Raw genomic sequence first — 15,257 nt, forward strand, 5'->3', positions numbered from 1 at the left:
AGAAAAAAACAAACGGGAGCTATATACATCAGGATTCAAATATTGCTTGCTTAACAGCTACAAGACTTTGGGCAAGTTATTTAATCTCTGAGCTTCAGGTTCCTCCCTGTAAAATGAGAATGGATTTCTTGAGAAATAAATTAGACAAGTGAAGGGTCAAGGAATACATCCGTCACTCAATAAAAGGAAATTCAAGAAGTGGAACCTATTATTATTGGCATCATCAGAATTAATGAATTATTACAATTAGTTATTTTCTACTAAGTATTTCTTCTAGTCAGGTCCCCTAACTAAGTCACTGATTAACACAGATCTAGTCACTTGTCTAGTATAGAATCCATAACAGAATATGCAAACACTACTTCCTCTTCTTCTACCAAAGAATTAAAATGTAATCAACAGTTACTACATTTCTTTTTTGTTAACAGTTACTACATTTCTATAGCTCTTTCTAACCTCTTATGTCCAACTGAGGGAGAATATGTTTCCTATACATATTGTGGACCTAAGTTAAAGGAAAATCAGTATGTCTAAAATGTTTAATAAGCTCCACCACTTCAAACTTTTCTTTTCAACTGAATGTCCAGAGTTAGAAAGCAAAGTAGAATTATATGAGAAAGTCATGTAATTACAGTTTAATCAACATCAAGAATGATAGGAGGGTAGACCACTGAATAGAAGTATAGCCAGTCAAAATATAAACACCTTCACATGTAGATTAAAAACAGTGAATACCTAAAACTAGACAGATTTTCCTAATTTCTATTCTTTGAGTTGCTCTAGTGAAAGCTTTCTGCCAAATCCACATGCCATGTTGGTATCTTTCCTATAAGAAATGTGGATATTTCTTGCCCAATTTATAGAAATATGGCTTTACTGTAGCATATAAGGAACACACAAATTAAAGTACAAAGAGCTCTGTTCTTAATTCCAGATACCTGTCAGAATTTTAGTTCTGGTTCTGTCACCCACTCACAAGTGACCTCTGACAAGTCACTTCCCAAATCAGAACCTCAATGTCCTGACCTTGTAACAGTACAAATTATCTCTAAGAATTCATCCAACTTAAGACATAGGGTTGCATAAAATATAGTTGATTCAGGGTAACTCATATACATTTGTATCTTGGACACCAACACATCATCTAAAATGTGAAAATCACAGCCTGTAAAAAAGACTACCCTATAGGATGACTGTTGTGTTCTCTCCTGCACCAAATACTGCTTTCTTCAACGTTGTTGATTGTTTAACTATTTCTACCATACAAAATGGCAAACATCTGCTTTTATTCATCTGTATAGTAGCTTCAACCACCAAGAAAACTTAAAATAACCTTCCACTCAATCTGGTGCCTTATAAAAAAAAAAAAAAGTAGTCTTTTCCTGTTTTAACTAGCAGTTCTCTCAGAGCCTTTAGTATCAGGGTAAAATGAGACCATGTTATCAGTCACTTACTGTCCAATGAATACAAATGTGAACTGTGTCATTTACTAAAAGGCTTAAGTGAGGCCAGATGACCACAGTACAGCCTGGAAAAGTGAGCACACTCCATATTCAGAAGGCTTCTTAAAGATCACCAAATGTTTCAGGGGCACCTGGGTGGCTCAGTCGGTTAAGCACCCAACTTCGGCTCAGGTCATGAACTCACAGATTGTGAGTTTGAGCCCCACATTGGGCTCTGTATAACAGCTCAGTGCCTGGGGCCTGCTTTGGATCCTGTGTCTCCCTCCCTCTCTGTTGCTCCCCCACTTGCTCTCTCGCTCTCTCTCTCTTTCAAAAATAAATCAAGATTAATTTTTTTTTTTTAATCACCAAATGTTTTAAGTTCAACTAGAATGTGTTCCTAAATGCCTTGGATTTCTCTCAGCAATGCTACTGAAACTAGCTTCAGGACCTTCTACATGCAATTACCCTGCAGAGAACTGAAAGAAAATCAGGGACAGCCTGCACCTGTGAACAGGAAAACAAGTTATCCAAATTCTTTCTATTCTAGAGGATTCACTTGCCTCACTGGGTTTTTAAGAAGTCGAAATTATTTGGGCGATTTTTTAAACATTTGAAAAAATGGCTGCCTACAAGTATAAATTTTTTTTTTGCAGCACTGCCTATTTTTAAAGCAGTGTTAACTCCTATGTACCATATGAAACTGAAAGAGACTAAACAGTGTGCCCTAAGTTAGAAAACAATTCCAAAATAAGTACAATAGAGTATATCCATGCCCAAAGCAGAACACTCTTGAGTTGACTCTTGCTCATGCTTTTCCACCCTCTTTTGATCATAAACCATTTCAAGTTTGCAATCTGTACATCCATCTTAGTCTCCAACTCAAAACTTTCAGATTCTTCACAATTATCTCCCCTTATAATCAAGAACTTTAAAAATACATTCTATGTTTGCTCTGTTTAGGTAAAGCTTTGTAAGACCCTTGCTCCCTTTATATCAAAATAAATCTAGAGAGAAAATAGTAAACATAAAAATTCTGAACAGAACCCAACACTTCTAGTAACAGTGACAAAATGACACTATATAACATTCCTGGAAAATGTGCACACATTAGCATAGTCTTACATAACTAAAATTAATTCATAAATAGGTAAGATCTCTGCCTCCGAAGGAGACTATTGTATGTTCAGGCCTTGACTTAACCTTAACACCAATCAACCTACAAAAATTTGAGAAATGGGGGAAAAAATCATACAACAAAAAGTAAAACTGACTTATTCCTAGTCCTCTATTCCTACCTCAGTGAATGAATGCAAATAATCATAGCTCTTACTCTAGTGTCATTAGTCCAGTTAACTCAGGTCAGTTTGCCCCCTGGGCACAAGCTGTCAGATAGTCTGACAAGTTTTCTGGAGTATCTCCTATGTGTAAGGATCCCCCCAAAATACTGAGATCAGCCAGCCACCAGTCTTTTCCTGAGAGAAAATGAGTAAATTAACACAAAGAATGAAACATTTTGCTTAAGGAAATAAGTAGTTCAAAGTGGGTTGAAGAAATCACAGAAATGAAGTAGGGTAGACTCGAGAGAGAATGAGTACTTGACCTAGGCCTGGTGGGGGTGGGGGGTGTAAAAACCACACTATATTTGGATAGTGTAGAAGGAAACTCTAGGCAGAGGGATAAGGACTCACAGGAACAACGGTCTGGAAGAAGGTTAAAAGTAAAAGTATTACAGGGCAACTTGAACAATAATATTATCAAGAGCTTGAATGTATATCACTGCATTTCACAGAATGTTTTCATATCCATTTCTTCAGTTAACCGTAATCACAAACCCAGTAAATATTTTCTCCAAAAAACAGATAAGGCAACTAAAACTTAGAGACACAATGTTATCTCTGAGTCCTTACACCTAATGGGTGGTAAACAGGAGATGTGAAACCAGGTCTTACAAGTCTAGGTTCAAGGTATTTTCCTTTAGAAAGAAGACAGTCTGATTAAGATTAAATTAAACTGTATACTACAAGTCTGATTTCAATTGGGATGAATTATTTAATGTATCAGTAAACTAGACCAAATACTACAAAATAATTCTAGGAGGAGCTCAACTACTAAAAAGATGCATAGCAGAAGTATATAGAGTAAAAATGTCACCTTGCCCACTAGATGTAAAAGAAAGAAGAAAATGATAAGTATATTACATATTGCCAAGTAAAAAGGAATCAAATGTCTGTATTTCTTACCTCCTCTGAATTGGCACAAATCTTTCCAATATCTGTTCCACATTTTGGGAGGAATATACAGACAGAACCCATAAACAGGGAACAGAAAGAAAACTAACTAAATAAAAATAAAATTTCAATAAACCCAAATATGAACAGCTAAATGACACCCTCATGATTTCTATTCTATAATCTATAGAGCTGATTTCATGTTTTACTTAGTAATCAATTAGAAAACAGAAAACAAATTAAGAGTAAGACAGTCTATGACAGACAGGTACCCTTCAGGTTTTAAGTGCCAATGAAAACTTCACACACTCAGAAGAGGTCTTGTGACAAGGACCTCACTCAGTAATCACATCCAACTGCTCAGGGCATTTCAGCAATGTCTCCTTTAGTTATGTGATCACCAGTATATATCTATTCCGTAAAATTAACAGAATTGCACTTTTTAATCACAAAGTATCTGGGTTAGGCCTACAAATTATTTGGCTAGCCTGTCTTTAAGTTTAGTAATTATCCTAGTTTGGGGAGCTCGAGAAACCACTGAAACCATGTTCCGGAACTTCAGGGGTGTCCACAGTAAAAGCATGGTAAACTGGCATCTATCCGTAGCTCCCTAACCATTTTCTAAACCTCTAGTTTCTCCCCTCCAACATACACATAGCTAAAATGACCTTGGAAGATAAGGTCTGTGAGGCTTTAATCGGGTAACTATAAAAATTTTAGAAAAGAAGAAATGCTCTGCGGGTTCACTAAAGCCCAATCTGAAATAATAACGTGGGACCATGGAAACCTGAGAAAACAACAGAAGCAATCATGTCAAGTTAGAATCCAGCAATCAAAGATAGGAAAATGGAACTTTTGTAGGCAAAGCCAGAAAGTGATCTGTAAATACAAACACCGAGAATGAACAGTTCTTTTCAAATGGCTGTTGGCCCAAATGTTAGAGCAAACTCAACAAGTGCAGATGGGGGGGACAAAGAACCTTAATCAAGTCTCTTTCTTCTCTTTATCTACTTCAGGTCTCCCATCTAGACAATAAGGACTTTTTGACAGTATTTGCCAATCCTAGCATTCTATATTGTAAAGATGTAAAGAAAAACAACTAACATTTTAAAGCATTTGATGTAAAGGTGCTACTCAAATGCTGGCAAATGTAATAAAGTAAATCATGGACTTCTCTATACAGCCCAGTTTAAAAAAAAAAAAAAAAGTCATTGATGGGGAGGCAGTGAGGAGGGAAAGACAGACACCCTTACAAACCACTCACACTTTTACTATATACAGTTAAAAGTCCTGGAGTAAAGTTAATGGAAAGTGACTCAGCCTTTATGACTCATTAGAAAAATGAAAGCCAAAAAAGTCCACTGGAGACTCCCCTAGTATTTGGTAACTGAGAAGCAGTATCGAGACTAGAAATGTTCATCACACATTAAGCCTTCAAAGCTTAGTGGTAAATCAACCTAGGTACTTCTGATACAAGTTTCTAAGAAGACAAAGTAACACTTCCTTCATGCAAATGTCAGTTAACACATTTTGAAGAAAGCCAGTATAAGTAAAAAGCTAAAAATCATAAGCCAACTTTTTTAAAAAGTTCAATCTGTTTACTCATGCCCTCTACTCGTGAAAGCTCACAGATCCTTCTTCAGAGCTGGCATATGACATACTCTTATTTTACATAAGGCTTCTATCTATACAATCAATTTTGAAATACCCAGAAGTATGTATGGAGTGTAATTTTTTTCTTCCTAAAAGAATAAAGAAAAAATCAGGATATAAGTCTAAGTTTTTAAAAGTCACTACAGGGGCGCCTGGGTGGCGCAGTCGGTTAAGCGGCCGACTTCAGCCAGGTCACAATCTCGCGGCCCGTGAGTTCGAGCCCCGCGTCAGGCTCTGGGCTGATGGCTCAGAGCCTGGAGCCTGTTTCCGATTCTGTGTCTCCCTCTCTCTCTGCCCCTCCCCCGTTCATGCTCTGTCTCTCTCTGTCCCAAAAATAAATAAATGTTGAAAAAAAAAATTAAAAAAAAAAAAAGTCACTACAAATATAAAATACACTATCCTAAGAGTTCCATCAGCCACAGTCCCCAACAGCACCAACATAGTAAAGTTATAATTGATGCTCATGGTGATAACTGAAGTATCAAGAAAAGGTTAAATAAGGAAGTTTTTTAAATTTTCATCAAAAATGGTTCAAAAGAAACCACTATTTTTTCCTATACAGTACCTGATAGTAAAAATTTTAAGCTTTGCTGTTAATATGGTCTCTGCCACGATTACTCATCTCACCTTTAAAGTGTGAAAGCAGCCACAGACAATATGTAAACAATGAATACGGCTTTGTTCCAACAAAACTTTACCTGTAGGAACTGAAATATGAACTTCACATCATTTTCATATTTCACCAATCTTTCTTCCTCTTTTTTTTTCAATCATTAAAAAATATAAAACCTATTCTCAGCTTACCTATTGTATGAAATCAAGTGGTGGGTAGGCTGGCTTGGCCCATGGGCCACAGTGTGCAGATCCCTACCTTAGAGAAACAAATTTCAATTACTAGAGGGGGGGAAAGATGATGCTCATTCTTGAACACTGACAGAGAAATGTGCCGCCAATACAAAAATGTGAGAGGTTGGAGCAGGGAGGATTCCTTCACTAGGGTGGCCAGAGAATTCTCAGTATATTACAAATGTCCATTATGTAAGTCCAAGAGTATAATATAATCTGGGTATAAGAACTACAGATTCCTGGAACTGTCTCCAAGAAACTCAGTTGATATCTAGGAGGACCAGGAATGTGTTTATGGTAAAACTCCCAACATGAACATCTTATGTTGCACCAATGTTTAAAAACCATTGACATTTGCAAAATATCTGACATTAAGACATGAAACTACAATATATAAAGAATTCTCAAAATTCAATTACAAGAAAACAGTCTGATTTTTTCTAAAGGGGCAAAAGCTTAGAACACATACTTCAACAAACATGTAAGAATAGCAAATAAGACTAAAGAGACTTAACATTATTAGTCATTAGAAAAAGGCAAACTAAAAACCACATGTGGTATTATACAGTTATTAAAATAGCTAAAAGTTAAAAAAAAAAAAAAGACCCTGACAATACAAACTGTGGGGAAAGGTGCAGAGTTACTGGAGCTCACATTCACTGCTGGTGAGAATGCAAAATGGTACAGCCACTTCGAAGAATAGTTTGGCAGTTTCTTATAAAACTAAACATACACTCACCATATGACCCAGCAATCCCATCATAGGTGCTTTCCCAAAGAAATCCTATATGCAAATATATATGGTGTCTTTATTTATAACCACCAAAAGTGGTTAACAACTCAAATGTTCAACAAGTCAATGGATAAGCATGCGGTGGTACAGCCAAACACTGCAACTCAGCAATAAAAAGAAACAGAATTACTAACACACACAATATGGTATCAGATATATTATGCCAAGTGAAAGAAGCCAAACTCAAAAGACTACTTACTGTATGATCTAAATTATACAATATTTTTGAAAAGGCAAAACCATAGTGGCAGAAAATAAATCAACGGCTAGTGGGAGACAGGTAAAAGGGTAGAGAAGTTTGGGGGTTATGTAACTGTTCTAATCTTAATTGTTCCAATAATTATAAGACCATATTTGTCAAAACTCAGAACTGTAAATTAAGGATGAATTTTTACTGTATATAAATTATACCTCAATGAATTTGACTAAAAAGAAAAAGATACTGATAAATAACAGATTACACCTAGTTCTGGTTTATAAGAAACTTTTCACTGTTTTTATATCAGTGTATGGTTACCAACTACCATACGTATACATACATACATGAATGTATGTGGGGGTTTTTTGTAAATGAAATAATAGGAAAATGGTTGTTTTTGTGTGTGTGCATTTGTCCTTTTTCTTTTTATTCTTAAGTTTACTTATTTATTTTGAGAGAGAGAGAGAGAGTGCAAGCAGGGGAGGGACAGAGAGGGAGACAGAATTCCAAACAGGCTCCACACCGTTAGTGCAGAGCCTGATGAGGGGCTCAAACTCACAAACCGTGAGCTCATGACCTGAGCAGAAATCAAGAGTCAGACACTTAACCGACTGAGCCACCCAGGCACCCATCCGTCATGTCTTCTAAACATAATATCTGGGAACCCTTATGCAACTGGTTTCTAAATTCAAACATCTGGGAATAAATGGTGTAACTAATCCCCCAAGGTCCTCCTGAATATAAAAACCAATTATCCTTTGTAGGTCTTATGCAAGATCTAGGGTATCCTAATTTTACATTTTGAAGCACAGGACACCTTTAACTCGGTCATCAGTTAAAAATATTAATTCAATTGACCGTCCACTAGCTACTTCTGAAACTGCAAATACAGCTGTGACAGGTTTGTTTTTCCCCCCAAAGGTCACAGTGGTTCATTTTAGAAATATGCTCCTGTACTTAGAAAACTGGGATTTCAAACAGAGGTTAATAAGGTTTTGTGGTATCTATAAATGCTTTCTTTATGAACAGAATATCACATAGCTTTTTGTCACAGAGGAAAATTCATTTATCTCAATAAAAACTCCTGAACCCCTGACAAGGACTGTGGAAACAACATGGCCTATGGCTTTCTTTGAGTTTATTTCCCTAATAAGTTTAAAGTGTCCAAGCCTCTCAATGTTATAGCCCTGTTGGGCTGATGATAGCAGAGAAGACATGCAATTTTTTGATAGAATATTGAGGCAGGACTGTGACCTCCTACAGTTCCCTCAGTAATTCAAATAAAAATAAAATATAAAACAAATAAATAATAAACAAATAAAAAATAAAACAAAAAAAAAGTTTTAATTAAAAAAATAAAGCCTATGTTAACTCATTAACATTCATATCAAACATTATCCCTAAAATAATTTCAAAACATCTCTGAAATTTTTGTCATTGTTTTCATTCGGTTTTAAATATAAGATAGTGTTAAGGAACACATTAGAAAATAATCTTATGTATCTACAGAATAAAAGAAAAAGATGACAATGGGGAGGGGAAAACAAAGAGAAAGTCAGGGAGAAAGTGGGAGAGGAAGGAGAGGGTGGGAAAGGAGAAAATATTCAGTTTTAAATGTTTCAAATTCTAGTCCCCAGTGTGCCAATTCTTACCTAACCTCAGCACTTTGGTACAATTCACTTCCCTGTCCTGGCCCTCGGATTTTCATCTGGAAAATGAGAAGGCTGGCTTAGTGGTTTTTAATGCTTTTACTCTGAGATCCTTTGATTAAATATCAATTAACTTTACAGTGTCACACATGGAAGAAGTTGTCCTTTAAGAACCGATACTTTAAAAAAAAAAAGTTAGTGTTTAAAAACTGCTTATGAAAAAACTCTTTATTTTACAAATGACAGCTATATCCATTTAAAAAAAAAACATTCATTTAAGAAAGGATTGCATTTTTGCATACAGCAACTAACTGGAAGATTCTTTTTTTCCCTTTATGTGAGAGGCATTTTGGGTGCAATATGCATTTAGAGGGTTCTTTACAACACCTAAACTCTACACAACTGCTTGTTCACCACAGTGAAGACCACGTGCATCACTACAGGGCATGTTTTATTGTGAAACTACCCTTGCACAATAGGTAGTACACAGTAGATAAACATTTTTTTTAAATATGTGTCAAAGATTCTTTCCAGCTTACAAATTGTGAAATGTTGCTTTGCACTTAAGGAAAAAATTAAAACTATTACTCAAATAAAAATCAAACCCACAAAAGAGCATTTGTTAGAGGTGTTTTCACTGAAATTTTATTCTTAATAATGATTATCTCCAAGGATAGAAGAGCACAGAATTCCTTTTTTCTTTTTTTTTTTTTCTTCTTTTTAGGTTACACATATCTTTTGGGGATGGATTCTATTTTTAAGATGCACCTATGAAAAAATAAACATTACAAAAATAAAGATTAGGGGTACCTGGGTGGCTCAGTAGATTAAGTGTTCAACTCCTGATTTCACCTTAGGTCACGGTCTCGTAATTGGTGAGTTCAAGCCCCTCATTGGGCTCTGTGCTGACAGCAAAGAGCCTGCTGGGGATTCTCAGTCTCCCCCTCTCTCTGCCCCTACCCCGTGTGTGTGTGTGTGTGTGTGTGTGTGTGTGTGTGTGCGCGCGCGCGCTCTCTCTCTCTCTCTGTCTCTCTCAAAATAAATAAACTTAAAAAAGAGGAGCACCTGGGTGGCTCAGTCAGTTGAGCATCTGACTTCGGCCCAGGTCATGATCTCATGGTCTGTGGATTCGAGCCCCGAGTCAGGCTCTGTGCTGACTGCTTGCTCAGAGCCTGGAGCCTGCTTTGGATTGTGTATGTCCCTCTCTCTCTGCCCCTCCCCCACTCACACTCTGTCTGTCTCTCAAAAATGAATAAATGTTAAAAAAATTAAAAAAAGAAAAAAGATTAAAAATGTTTATAAATTTAATTCTGGCATTGTAATCTGTGATCCTCGTTGTTAAAAGGCATGATCCCTGCCCTTTCAGTGCTTATACTATGGGAAGGAATATGAAAGAATTACTATGCCAGAGATATGACTCCTGAACCAACAGGGAGCATTTAATAATACATGCACGTATTCACTCACATATGCAAATATGTGCTGCATATTTGCTGGCTATGCCAAAGACTGGAAGCCAAAAAAGGGAAAAAAAAGATAAATACCACACAAACCTCCCAACTCAAGGAGATCCAGCCATTGTCTCATTAAAAAAACAGTAACAAAAAAATGTGCTGTAGCATTTTGAAGAAAAGAGAAAATCAGTTTGCCCTGAAGCCATATGCTGTACATCTCACAGACACTGCCTTCACGTTATTGCCTAGTGTGCATGTGATATGCTTTAGATCCCAGAGAAAATTTGGCTAACTTATTGCACCAGACCTAATTTTGTGTTTTTCCCCTTAAAATTCTGGATTTGTGCCATTTATCTAATTCACCTCATTATACCACCGGGATGTCCTGGACCTAAAATGAATCAGTGCTTTCCAGACATATTTCTGAAAATGTATTAAATTTTATCTTTCACAAAAGAAGATCTTTCTCTCAGAATAGGCAGCTACCTTACTTCAAGGAGTAATTCGCTAGGTGCACTGATTTCAGATGTGCGCACATACACAGTTAACCAACTTTGGAGATGGTACAACTTTCCATTTCCATCTGAAGACTAGTACAAACACATAACACATAATACATTTCTTACTGCTGTAAGAGAAGAAAAATGAAGGTTGGCACTGGGAATTGATGGGAAGTTGGCGTATAGTGCTAAATGGCTAAAAATGGGAAAACTCTAAAGGCTATAAAATTACAAAGGAGTTGGTAAAAGTTTAAAAGGGACTAGAAATGGTTTTGAATATTAGCTCTTAAACCAACACTTTATTTGTCAAAAGTTTGTTAGATAGGAGAAAGGACAAGATTATGATGGTAAATGAGCAACTCCAATTAAGTAGTGGTATGGGAAACTAACTGGAGAGAGCAAAAAGAAAGTGAGGGGTCTGGACTGTTGTTTCAGAAAGAAAATTCAGCAAAGAAGCTAGAATTGACCAAAAATCAAAGTTTGTCAACTGATGAACAACTTTCCTTTTCAGAAAAACAAACTCCCAGCTGTGATCTAAACTAAGAGACTTACGAAATACTGTTGGAACCTGACTAAACCTATGTCTAATATCCACAAATTGCATGATGTATTTGAGTTACACATCTGATTTAAAAAATAATGGCTGGGAATTATTTCCAAATATAGTTGGGTAGAAGTTCAAATATTTCAGAAGAAATAAAGGACTATTCCTAAACACTGGCAACAGTATTTCCATTACAAAAAATGGTACATATGTTACAAACATGCTTTTAAACCAGAAATAATGTGTGTTGACATTTAGCTAGACTTAATTCTTTTCCCCTACATATGAACTCAAATGTGTCCCTTTGTCCCTATTTTAAGAGATTCCCAAGGTAAAAACACTGCTGTAGTCTTGTTTTTTTTTTATTTTTTATTTTTTTAAAGGTCTGTCCAATGATGGATATCTTTAGCAAGCATTGGATTTTAACCTAGGAAAGAAAAAATTTTAATATTAAAATATTCCCTGATGTCAGCTGTTACCCATGACCTCTGTTGAGATGTTCAGGACAAAGGTCACAGGGTTCCCCAACCCCTCCAAAAGAAAAGGCAGTGGGAAGCAACAGGCACCCACAACATTGGAAATCAACTCCATGACCCAAATTGTAATTGCATATAAACCTACCAGAATTTAGAATGAGAAGTGGAAGAGACAGGTTTTTAAAAACAAAGGTTAAAAACCAATGCAGAGTATTAAACAATTTACCACTGAATTTACTTTTCAAACTGAGTTGGAAGTTTCAGTACTAAGAACAATCTCAATGTGTGTTTTACCAAAACATGGGCACCAGCTTTATTCTCTTTAAATTAGGGTTCAAAGACATTGTTAAGGAGTTATTAGGCCATAATGAAGAGTTACATTAGAGAAAGATATACTTTATTATATTTGAATACTTCCCAGAGCAAAAAGTACAGCACTATTTAGGACGTTCCTAATACATCATTTCCTTTGAGAATCTTGGAACCAGAAAAGTCAGATGCTTACAAAGACAATGATCTTCTCAACAATTTCTAACCACCTTCAAAATCAATCAATATTTAATTCTAACTTAATCAAAGAGCCACACCAAATTTCTTTACCACTTTCCCATGAAATGTAAACTGGATTGTCAAACACCACACTATGCAAAATGAAAGTCAATTCAAATGTGTTAAAATTCCAGGGGGTAGGAATGGAAACATCTTGCATTTTTAGATGGAAAGTGTTTGTTGAACCCCCTGAGAAAGAATGTATTAAAATAAGTCATTCATGTCTTGGTTAGAAACCAGAAGACCTAAGAGTCATACAAATGCATATACAGAAAGTGAGTTTCAAGTTTGTCCCAGGTCATCAACATATACAAGGGACTGGGTAAAATCACAGCACAGTAGGATTAACACTTTACATGGAGTTGTGTTTGAACTCCAATGATCACTCTACTCATCACCCACCCCAAGGAAGCACTATACACTACACAGGGTCACTTTTTCTTTAGGAACATCCAACACACAGACATATATACACATACACACCCACAAAACTCATACTCAAAAGACCAAAGACAACCAGACAATCTCAGAGACTAGGACTTTCAAAGTATAGCTCTGCCTTTCCTATCACTCAGGCACCAGTCGGGACAGTGCAGTGAAAATTACATTTACATGTGAATGCCTAAATCTTTACCAAAGCTTTGCAGGAAACTGAAAGGTTGAAAAATCTCCAGCCTAAATTCTAATACCCTTCAGGAACAATAGGACAGGCTAGGCCTCATTAAAAATTCTTTATAAAACCAGCGACTCTCTCTGTGTTTGGAACTCTCCAGGAAAGAAAGCAGTCAAGCTTACTTGGTGGGCCTGGGCAATCACAAGACCATCAGAGTCAAATCAAGTTGTCAATGAAACATGCAGTTCCAAGAAAACAAAAATTCTTATTTTCAATTCCACATTCCCAAGACACCACAAGTCACAATGCTCAGATGAGATGACATTCACAACAAAGATAAACTTTGCAAGCTCAGATAACACTCTGGGATTTCCACGCTTCCTAGGGCCAAAGAATAGCCAAAGATAACTAAAGGTTAAGGTGATCCAGCACCCAAAATTTCAACAAAAAATGCTAGATCTTGGAGCAGCCGATCAAGAGCAGGGAAGGGAAGTCAAAGGGCTACCTACTGCTAACCAAACCAGTCCAGTACTAATCAGCCATAATTTTTCAGGGCATCAGTATAAAGAGCCTTTAAAAATCAAGGTCACCAGTTGGTCCCCTATTCCTCCTCGTCCCCTGCTTTTTGTAAGAAAATGCTTATAGGACCTTCCGATCCGTCCGCCCGCGCAGGGCAGTGCCAAGACTAAACTTTCAAACCTTGAAGGAGGTGGGAAAGTCAGCCAGCCAGACGCTGGACTAGGAAAAGTGGAGAGAGAGAAGGAGGGAAAGACTCAAGTTTCAAAACAAAGGCTCCACAAGGAACTGAATGTCAACCCCTCCCCACTTCCTAGCCTTCACGCCAGTTAGGCTGGGCCTTGATTTTTAAGGACACAAATAAGTCAGATTTACCCAGCTCTTGAGCGTTCACCAATTTGCACAACCACTTGCTGAGGGTGGTGCTATCCTCTTTCCCCCCGTCTCGCAGAGAGAAAGAGGGCTCAGAACGTAAGGACTTGCCCAAGGTACCACAGTAGAGCCTGAACTCAATTCTGTCCCCGACCAGGACACCAGGGCCAGGGCACCGCGGTGGGAGGAGGGACGAGGGCCGCGGGGACCGAAAGGACGACGTCCCCGCCCGGAGAGAGAGGGGCTGGGAGAGGGGAGGGGCCCCACGCGACTCGCACCCCGGCCCCTACCTTCCTTGACTCCCGGCAGCTTGGACTGGTCGATGCCAACTTCAGCCATGTTGGGCCGGGGTCCCGGCCGCCCCTCGCCGCCCGCTTCCCCGCCCGCTTCCCCGCCGCCGCCGCCGGCCCCGAGCGCGGCCCCGCGCGCAGCAGCAGCGCCCGACGCGGCGCAAAGTCCGGCCGGCAGCGCGCGCCGACCTGGGGGAGGAGCGGCCGCCTCGGAAGGGCTGGCGACAAAGGCGGCGGGAGACCGGTCCCGGCGCCCCAGGCTGGCGGCCCAGCTGCCCCGCCGCAGCCACCTGCTCCCGCGCCCCCGGCCCCGATCAATACCAAATATCCGGAGCCCGGAAATGGACCCGGGCCGTCCAGTACGGAGGGAGAGAGGAGACAGAAAGGCGGGCGGGCCTGGGTGGGGAGGGGGTGGGGGAGGGGGAGCTGCAGGTCTGTAACCGCAACTGCTAGTGGCTGGCGAGCGAAGATAGGCGCCCGCGGCCGCCTCCCTGCTGTCTCCTTTGTGCCTTGTGACGCCCCCGAGGCTGGGGCCCCCGCTGTGCCCCCGCCCCCGGGGCCCTGCCTCCCTCCCCACGGAGGGTCGCGTCTGTCGGTGGGGCCTTTGTGTCCTTCTGAAGGCCTCAACAAAAAGGCCACATGGGTCACCCAGAACGTAATCGGTATTGTCACCGGCATATACAGCATTCTGTGCTCTGGTTCCTGGGCTGAGATTTCCTGTTGCCTGGCTCTGTCTCAGGCATGCTTTGCCTCCGGATTAGAGGAAAAATAACATACGGAGACGGAAAACCTCTAATACAACCTACAGAACTAGACAACAGCTGATATCTAGGCCAGTTTAGAGACGAGGGCGTTCACAACCAGCTGGGGGAACTGAGTCATCCATTCATCAAAAACGCATGAATGTCTACCAAATGTGATGTTAGGTACTGGGGGTGATGAAGTGTGTTTCAAACATTATCTCTCTTATGGCATGTCACATATTGTACTATAATTGTGACATTTTATCTCCCAAAAATAGAAATCTGTATCTCCTGGCAACAGAATTCTCCCTCCCTTTGGGAAACCCTCCTCCGCAGTGGGCTCCTCTCCTGAGCTTGTGCAATCATGGAACCTCTCTACCACCACCA

The 15,257-nt window shown here is 39.0% G+C and overlaps 1 protein-coding gene across 2 annotated transcripts in view; it reads right to left on the reverse strand.

Moving 5' to 3' along the window:
• Window positions 1-14,870, reverse strand: part of CCDC50 (coiled-coil domain containing 50) — a 72,593-nt gene extending 57,723 nt beyond the window's left edge. For both annotated transcript variants that reach the window (XM_043594583.1, XM_043594582.1), the window contains exon 1: window positions 14,128-14,870. In XM_043594583.1, coding sequence (XP_043450518.1) covers window positions 14,128-14,176 — 49 coding nt within the window. In that variant the 5' untranslated portion in view covers window positions 14,177-14,870. The remainder of the gene's footprint in view (window positions 1-14,127) is intronic.
• Between the last annotated feature and the right edge of the window lie 387 nt (window positions 14,871-15,257).

The sequence above is a fragment of the Prionailurus bengalensis genome, chromosome C2 (genome assembly GCF_016509475.1).
Source record: "Prionailurus bengalensis isolate Pbe53 chromosome C2, Fcat_Pben_1.1_paternal_pri, whole genome shotgun sequence".
NCBI lineage: Eukaryota > Metazoa > Chordata > Mammalia > Carnivora > Felidae > Prionailurus > Prionailurus bengalensis.